Genomic DNA, 9,768 nt, shown 5'->3' with positions numbered 1-9,768 from the left:
GTAGGATCTTGTTGTAGAAAACCCGTCAGATGTCCGTCTCAAAAGGCAGAGGTTTCGCAAATTTGTCATCAGCTGCATTTTGTAGTCTATACAGTTGGTACTGAGAAAAAAAGTTTGAAATTAATAGTTCCTATCGATTTCGTGTGAAATTTGTCTATAGCTAGCCGGATTTCGATAGTCGATAGTTGTAGAGAAACGAGCGGCTGTCAAAAAAAATTAACTAAGATTTTTTGAAGTGAATAAAAAAATCTTTTATACATATTTTAAGACGTTACCATGCTTTCCCAAAATATAACTACTTAACGAAAAAACCAATTTCCCATGATCCTTTCCCATAAAAAATCGTCAAACAAACATCCATACAATATTCCCCACACATAATCTAACCCCACTGCGGGCCCAGTGAAGCGTAGTCATATATAACAGTATGCCGTCTTACATTTCAGCATTTGGTTAACAATTCATCGCACTAATTTGCGACTAGTCGAACAGTGTATAGTGTAGTGAAAGACTGTTTAGCAACATGAAGAACGCATTTTTGTTCGCGATTCTGATTTTTGGTATCGTGAGAGCGAGTGAAACGGATGAGGTGAGTTGATTTGATATTGAATTGATTTGAACAGTGTTGATTTGATTTGATTTTAAAAGTGTTGATTTGATTTGAACAGTGTTGATGATTGTGCAATTTTTGTGGGTGGATGATTAATCTACTATATAAAAATAAGTCGGGTTTTCCTTCCTGACGCTATAACTCCAGAACGCACGAACCGATTTCCACGGTTTTGGATTCGTTGGAAAGGTCTCGAGCTCCGCGAGGTTTATAGCAAAGAAAATTCAGGAAAAAATTCAACAGAAAGGCGAAAAAACAGAGAAAATCATTTTTCTCATACAGCGCCATCTCTGATACATAGCATGTACTACATACCAATATTTGTATCGTATTTCTTTTAATATTTTTATTTGACAGCTACTCATTGTAGATGGTGCCGGTGCGTGATATATTGTTTGACAGAGAATTTCATGTGAAAAAACGGTATTGTGTTCAAAAAAGTAAAAAATATAAGTTATTCGTTTCCTAACATTTTAATTGGAAACCAACAAATCAATTACGTGTATTGTGCAGATTTTTATTCGATTTCAACAGCAGGCATTTTGTCTTTAAGGTGGTAAGTTAAACTGTGTAAATTATGTGGATCGTGCATTTGAGGTTAAATTCACTACTCTGTCCATAGTCCAAAATGCCTAGAGGACGACGTGCGAACATCGGCCGCCGCACAAGACATGCAAGCCAGCAACAAGTGTATTCACAGAACTTAAGCGAAGTAAGACAAAATATAATAAGAGAAAATGCCCGATTAAGACAGCGCGTGAGCACACGAAGATCATTGGCATCATACAATCGCTTGGCATTCCAATATGATCCCACTGCGAACTACAGTAATGATGAAAATTTAGATATTGGACCAATGACGACTGTATGCCGAAATTGTAATGCGTTAAAGTTTAAAAGAGAAACGGCTGGATTGTGTTGCGCAAGTGGAAAAGTCAAACTGGATCCATTACTTACACCACCACAGCCACTGAAACAATTGTTCGATGGAAGTGATCACGATTCCTACCATTTTCTTCAACACATCCTTGAATACAATAACTGCTTTCGCATGACTTCCTTTGGAGCTAATATCATTCGAGAAGGCGGCTTTATGCCGACTTGCAAGGTAAAAGATACAACACACAGAACCAATCACTCACACTAACAAAATGAATTGCAACAATAAAAACTACATATACACCAAACACTACACCATCACACGATCAGAAGTTACACCGTATTCTTCAACAAATGATTGTTTGCAATTACAGATACAAGGACAAATATATCATTTGCATGGTTCAATGGTGCCATCACCGGATGAGCCGCATCAATTTCTGCAAATATATTTTATTTCGTCGATGGTGGATCAGCTGAATGTGCGTTGCAATATACAGGGAACACAACAGTTAAAGAGACGAATTATAGAACAGTTGCAAGCATTTTTTCACGCTAATAACGCTGTGGTTAATATGTTCAAAACAGCATTGGAACAAATGCCATCGGATACGCACAAATTTGTCATAAGAGCGGATTGTACCCCAACAGGTGAACACGTGCGAAGATTCAATGCACCCACCGTTAATGATGTTGCTGCAATTATTGTTGGCGATCCAACTAAATCGCGAGACATTGTCGTTCAGCGAAGAAGCAATATCATGCATCGTGTAAACGAGACACATCGTTTGTACGATGCGTTACAATATCCAATCATTTATTGGCAAGGGCAAGACGGATACGACATCACGTTGAAGATGGTCGATCCAATTACAGGTAAAATATTCACACACTAATTATATTGCTATTATTGGTTTCTATTAACAATTCATTTAATTTTGCATTTTCAGGTGTATCAACGAATAAAAATCTAAGCGCAATGAATTACTATGCGTATCGTTTGATGATTCGTACACATGAGGAGAATGTCATTCTGAAGTGCCGTCGGCTATTCCAGCAATTCGCTGTCGACATGTATGTCAAAGTCGAGACCGAACGTTTAGCGTTCATCCGATACAATCAGGCAAAGCTACGATCTGAGGACTATATACACTTGCGTGATGCTATTCATTCAGATGGCGATGTTCAGAATGTTGGACGTCTGACGATTCTTCCATCATCATATATCGGAAGCCCACGCCACATGCACGAATACGCTCAAGACGCTATGACGTACGTGCGAAATTATGGAACTCCGGATTTGTTTATTACGTTCACTTGCAATCCGAAGTGGATGGAAATTGAACGTGAGATGGAACCGGGACAAAAACCGCAAGATCGCCATGACATAATCGCCAGAGTATTTCAGCAAAAACTCAAGGTTATGATGGATGTGCATACTAAGTATCGAGTTTTTGGTGACACACGTTGTTATATGTACTCGGTGGAATGGCAGAAGCGTGGACTACCGCATGCTCATATCCTAATTTGGTTGCTGAACAAATTACATTCAAATGAAGTGGATGACATCATATCAGCTGAAATTCCTGATCCAGTCACTGATCCCCATCTACACGACATTGTGACGACGCAGATGGTGCATGGACCGTGCGGTGCTTTGAATCCATTATCGCCTTGCATGGCTGATGGAAAGTGCACAAAACGATATCCGCGACCGTTAGTTGCTGAAACAGTCACAGGGCACGATGGATATCCAGTTTATCGTCGGCGTTCAAAAGAAGATAATGGTCGAACTATTAAAGTCAAAGTTCAAAATCAAGAGATTGAGATCGGAAATGAATTCATTGTACCATATTGCCCGCTGCTATCACGAATTTTCGAAACACATGCAAACGTTGAGAGTTGTCATTCGGCCAAATCAATCAAATATTTGTGCAAGTACGTCACAAAAGGCAGCGACATGGCTGTGTTTGGTATTGCGTCGGAAAATGCGAATGACGAAATCAGCAACTTCCAAATGGGCAGATACGTCAGTACTAATGAAGCACTGTGGCGATTATTGTCATTTCAAATTCATGAAAGATATCCCACAGTTGTACATTTAGCAGTGCATTTGGAAAATGGCCAAAGAGTTTACTTCACTGAGGCTAATGCCGCACAACGAGCTGAGAGACCACCATCGACAACATTGACTAGCTTCTTTTCAATGTGTGAAACAGATCCATTCGCAGCGACGCTGATGTACGTTGAAATGCCCAAGTATTACACTTGGAATCAATCAACAAAGAAATTCCAACGTCGCAAACAAGGCACCCCAGTTCCAGATTGGCCACAGGTGTTTTCCTCTGATGCACTAGGTCGTATGTATACTGTTCATCCTAGAAATGATGAATGTTTTTATTTGCGACTGCTGTTGGTAAATGTACGTGGACCAAAATCATTTGCGCATTTGAAAACTGTGAATGGCCACCAATGCCAAACATATCGAGAAGCATGTCAACTATTGGGTTTGCTGGAGAACGATTCTCATTGGGATTTAACACTTGCCGATTCAGTTGTTTCATCAAATGCGTACCAAATACGAACGCTGTTCGCAATTATCATCACCACATGTTTTCCTTCACAACCAATGCAGTTATGGAACAAATACAAAGACGACATATGTGAAGATATCTTGCATCGTTTGCGCATTCAAACGAATAATCCTAGCCATTTGGTGGCGAAACGGAGTTCGCCGGGTTTGCTAGTTGATTAATAAAATTGAGTTTCAATAACAGTGATTTATTAATCATACTGAAAATCAAATGAGTTGGTACGAGTGTTTTTGATCTGAAATTAAGAAAATATTAATTACTGTATCAAAATCATCATTATCGTTTGGTAGCCCATTTCTAGGCCCTTCTGAGTATCAGTATGGCATTGAACAAATACATCAATTAACATATATATTTACTGCTCTTATAAATAAAATCTCTCATAAGGCTCTACCTCCTTTCCAAGACACTGGTAGATTAGGTAATTGTAATAACTATCATAGTGTCAACATGAATTGATCTAAATGACTAAATGATTTTGATTGATTTTGAAAATAATAGTAAAACAGCGTGCCTAATACATCAAATCATTATACCATGATGATACCAGTACAGCCCCATCTATGTACCATTATGCAAATCCTATACAAATCCATACAAAACCATAAAAATCCATACAAATTAATATTTCCCATCAACACCACTTAATATTCTGATCTCTCAATCATTTCAATAGAGTCATAAAATTTGAAATCAATTACACAGATTTACTGCGTTGAATATTTTCACTAATGATACAAATTAATTGAAGTGTCGAATTAAAACGATTTCGCGTACAAATGAAAATGTTATTAATTGTAATTGGCACAGCTTGTCATAATTATTATCATTTCGTGTCCGAAGCAGATGGTCGTAGCATTTTTATTGACTTTTTCAGCTTTCATAATAATTGGTTTCATTGATTTGTATTGTTAATTTACTTGCTTTAGTAGCCATAATAAAGAGATGGAAACTGGGTAGCTTTACATAAAAAAAATGCATTTTTTTTATTTACTAGAACCATGACATTATTAGGTACTAGAACCAATTTTGACAAGCAGATTAACATAGCAATCCCTCAGTACAATGCCGAACGTAAAAAGCCAGTTTCATGGCTTATTGATAAGTGTCAGATTACCTATCTGGTAAATAAACAAAAATAATGTATGACAAAATTCTGTCATCTCACAACTTGATAAAATAACTCCGTTAGTGCTACTACCGTACTAGTAGTTAAACTAGCTATAAGATTCACATTTAATTATGAATCGATAATTTGTGATTCTGAGTGAAGAATTCTGAGTGAGTGACGATATGTATAACATTTTGGCAAGAGGCAACAAACATCATTTTATTCCCAACCTGAAATTCCAAAAACATATCGAGCGAGACGAAACATAATCAAGTTCAGATATACTTTTAAATTCATGCATTGAAAACTAGAAAGAAATTCGCAACTTAATCGTTCCAAGAAAGTCTTTTATTCTTTTCCAATTCTCGTCTATGCTGACAAAAGTAGCATTTTTATCGTACCCGTTATACAGATCCGATACATGATAATCCCTGCTTTACGTTCGTGTATCAAGAGGCTTTTTACTTGGATAAAATTCAATTATTGGAAGATTATTCCGTATTCCTGCACGGCTTAGGATTATCTACGTTATGTGTGGAGTGATCAGTTTTTGTTCTTAAGTTTTTAATTGTTTATGTCTTGTGTATTTTGATTAGAAATTAGTTAATCGTGTATTTTTAAACTTTCAAAAGTTTTTGTCATATCTTTAAATGTCTTACTTAACTTAAGATAAAAAGGTGTCTCATCCAAACTTTTGTTTGTTAATTTAGCGTATTTTTAGAAATTTAAATGAATGAATTAATCAACACAGTATAATAAGAACCTACTTTTAAAAACTTAAGTTTATATAGCTTAATGAGTCACGAGCCCTAATAAAGCCCTGTAATCTATTCGGACAACGAATAGATTACTTTTCAATTCTTCTAGTTGATATAAATCACAAGCCAAAAACCATTGAAATTAAATATAAAGTGACCTGCTATAAAGAAAACTAAGATCTCGAAGCTACAAGATTTACGCATAATTATCAAGCAAAGTCTTCCGCAACATAAGCATAAATATGCGCCTCTTTATAGATAATAAACTAACGCTATTTACCAATTAGCAAACAATCTAAACACCCATAAATTAATTAATCACCACTTAATTAGCACATAACTGGCGAGTTTTTCCTCACATTCTTGTCATAAACTATGGAAAGTCAATTTTCTCATACGAGATTATCGGTATTTGACAGAAAGCGGCAATTTTCTTTCATACGTGAGTGCGCACGCGCCGTGTTAATGAATTTTCATCGCAACGGCTAACTGTTTATTTATGCAGTGATATCGCATTGTATTTTAATTAGTACTCTCTTTTGTAACTAATGATACGATTAAATAGGTGAGTTAGTTGTTGATGCAAATATTTTGCGTTTGGCCGAAGTTGTATGCTGTGATATAATAATAATTATGATTTGTTTCGTTAAAGACTATGAAATTATTTCTCTAGTAACATAATATTTGCTAGAAAAAAATATAATAAACAAGATTCTAATAACATTTATGTAACTAACTATCATAAATTAATCTTTGAACGCGTTTAGTCCTATGAAATTAGTTCAAAAACCTCTGAATCAGAAAATATGCTTTGAATTTTACATGTAAAGGAAAACTTGGAGTCGAACCAAAATTACACTATTATTTTGTCTAAGTAACTGTCGTTACCTGGTCTCTGCCTACCCTAACGGAAAGAAAGCGTGATTGTATGTATGTATGAATTTAATTTAATTTTATTTTTTTTTGCACCGCAATTAGTTACACCTAGGAAAGCCACTCAGATCATCTAGTATATTAATAACGTACAATTCTTTACAAGAATGTTAATATAAATTCATTACACGAACAGCAGCGCACTCATTAATAAACGTATTGTTTTAGTCACGGAACTAATAGTTGTATGAATTTACCGTGTTCGTGTATTATTTTGCACGCTTCATGACGGAATACGGTCGTTTACGATGAAATATGATGAATAACATAATATACACACGAAATGACTTCTGTTCATATGAGGATAAGCAGAAATTAAGAAGTTTATTTTTCGCTCAATCTACATTCATACATCTAGTCATGAATAACAACGCGTAATATCTTTTATATCTCGAAGAAGTAGTGTCAACCATTAAAATTTAAATAAACTCCTGTAGACTAAGAAATAAAATCCAAGGGAAAGCCAAGCTACTCTTTTTTTTTTCTCAAACAATAATATACGGAGCTATGCCTCGAAAGGAAAAGTCGATCGTGACATTCGGTCTGAAAAACGACTGAATCTAGTATTGAAAGTACAGACGATATCTATGATGGAAAGTATCTTGAAAAATCTTCTTTAATATTATATGTTATTATAGTAGGTACCTACTAACTTTTACCCACGACTTTTGTATGCGTGGTTTGTGACTTAGGACAGAATTATTATACAATCATTAATCCCTAATTTTTTCCCTTTGGGGGTAGAATTGATCAACATTATTTCATAACGGATGCCTACGTCATAACAACTACCTGCATGCCAAATTTTAATCCCGATTTGTACAGTGGTTTGGGCTGTGCGTTGATAGATCACTATGTCAGTCAGTCAGTAACCTTTGAGTTTTATATATTTAGATTTCTACAATACAATGATATTATAATACCCTGGCCGCCTTCAATGTCCATTCATCGTGCACAAAGCATGATTTGCTGGGAGAGATTCACTCAGAAACAGGAAATTATGTCCGAATAGCTTTCTTCGGGCAGTTCGCGCTTTGTGAAGAAGGTCTAGACGTCATTGGGCATTTATTATTTTGAATACTATGTTTTTTTTTCGGAGAATCGAATCATTTTGTTGTTTGATTGGTAAAAGTAAATACAATTTGCTTTATTTGATGGCGTTTCTTAACGTGCAAACTGATTTGAGATCGTCTATACCTCCAATTTATGTCTATTTTAAATTATAGGAAAATGTTATACTTAAATGAAAATCTGCATAATGTACGATTTTGTTGTTTATATAAACCCTAACAATATCCGGGCAATCATTGACTTACAAAATAATCCCCTTCTACATAACCATTTTATTTAGACACAGAAATAAGAAACAATAAATGTACACGAAACTATGAAAATCTTCAAACTATCTAACAAATATCTATCATAAGCTACGAGTTAACATATTCCGTTCTCCGCCGTGTAACTCACTGAAACTTCGTACTACAAACTTACATGGTAACTTTGTAACCGTATTTTCTCTTATAATGTAGGTAGGTAGGTAGGCAAGAATGTATAAGACCTTGAAATTGAAGGAGCTAGAATTGATCTACATTATTTAAAGCTTACTTTGATTTGGTAGACTAAGTAAAAAAAGGTCAATGTTATACATATTTGACTAATTAGCGTAATGGAAAACTTACACAACAAGTAGAAGTTAGAAGAAAAGTCGTCCTAGATTCGGAAAGAAACCGTTTTAGGATTCCACACATTTTATTTAAATTAGAAAATCAAATCAATCGCTGGCTGTATATTGTAAGGGCTAAAAAACAAATCAACAACTACCTCTAAAAAGCAGTCGTGAGGCAAACTTTACACCCATACTTTCACATTAATTCAAAACACATTACTTAACTACTATACTACCACTTAATACTGTAGTTTTAAGTTTTTTTAACTGTTAATGTAAGGCGGTAATAAAGAAATAAATAAACTACAATGTTGAATTTGCTTACAGAAAGAAACTAAAGATATATTTTTATCTCCTAGCGACCTATCTGTATTCTTTCCTGGACTTACAATTGTAAATGACACAAAATTTTATTCGCAATATCTAATATTCAACTCCGAAATTGAGCAGAAAATGTCTTAATTACTTTAATTATTCTGTGAAGGTAACAGTGAATAATTCCTTTGATGCTCCATACAAAATTCATTATTTCAATAACAAACTTTGGTGTAACGTTAATCCAAAGTAAATTTTAACACCAAATATTGGCAACAGCTCTATAACTTTTGACCAGAAATTCTCATCTAAATACCGACTTCGTAATTCTATTTTCGACAGTTACAATTATATCAAAGGCCTTTGAAATTGTATGGTTTCATTAACAAGGTTTTTACAAGTTAAGAGCGAAAAGCGATTTTGCGAAAACGTTTTTTTTTTCAACTTTTTGTCTGTCTTTTTTTTTATAATATTTATTTGCTCAGTTTCTTGGCCATGTGGATATTTGTGTAGTTTTTGGTTAGCTTATTGTTAAAGTAAGGTAAAGTAAACCTTAAGAAATAAGCTATTTTTCATTACTATAGATGGAGCCGATTTTGGATACCCTCCAAAATAAAAACATTGTTAAAATTATAATTCCAATACACGAAAGCTAATTAAAAAAGTAAAACACGCTAGTATACTTTGTAATACTTTGCATCATTAAATGAATTGGTTATAACAATTGAATGTAAGAAAAATGATAAACGCGAAAGAGCACTTACATTTGAGTGACTAGACGTCCCATGGGACGGAAACTTCTAAAAGAAGTTATGGAAAAATATTTCACGTGTGTATGTAAGACACGTGTAATGTATTTCTAAGTTCATGGATTAACTTGAAAAAAAGATTTCTAAAACTTT

The 9,768-nt window shown here is 34.6% G+C and overlaps 2 protein-coding genes across 5 annotated transcripts in view; both read left to right on the top strand.

Moving 5' to 3' along the window:
* Positions 1 to 429: 429 nt before the first annotated feature.
* The window catches only part of Osi3 (Osiris 3), a 31,250-nt gene continuing 21,911 nt past the window's right edge, over positions 430 to 9,768 (top strand). For all 4 annotated transcript variants that reach the window (XM_076130355.1, XM_076130354.1, XM_076130353.1 and 1 more), the window contains exon 1: positions 430 to 589. In XM_076130355.1, coding sequence (XP_075986470.1) covers positions 524 to 589 — 66 coding nt within the window. In that variant the 5' untranslated portion in view covers positions 430 to 523. The remainder of the gene's footprint in view (positions 590 to 9,768) is intronic.
* Positions 606 to 5,635, top strand: LOC142983461 (uncharacterized). The gene is made up of 2 exons (XM_076130351.1): positions 606 to 1,718; positions 1,864 to 5,635. Exon 2 carries the CDS (start codon positions 2,469 to 2,471, stop codon positions 4,242 to 4,244), a length of 1,776 nt encoding a protein of 591 aa, XP_075986466.1. The 5' UTR covers positions 606 to 1,718; positions 1,864 to 2,468; the 3' UTR covers positions 4,245 to 5,635.

Source organism: Anticarsia gemmatalis, chromosome 24 (genome assembly GCF_050436995.1).
Source record: "Anticarsia gemmatalis isolate Benzon Research Colony breed Stoneville strain chromosome 24, ilAntGemm2 primary, whole genome shotgun sequence".
Taxonomy (NCBI): domain Eukaryota; kingdom Metazoa; phylum Arthropoda; class Insecta; order Lepidoptera; family Erebidae; genus Anticarsia; species Anticarsia gemmatalis.
Note: the sequence above shows the minus strand (reverse complement) of the source record. Positions and strands in the feature narration are given on the sequence as shown.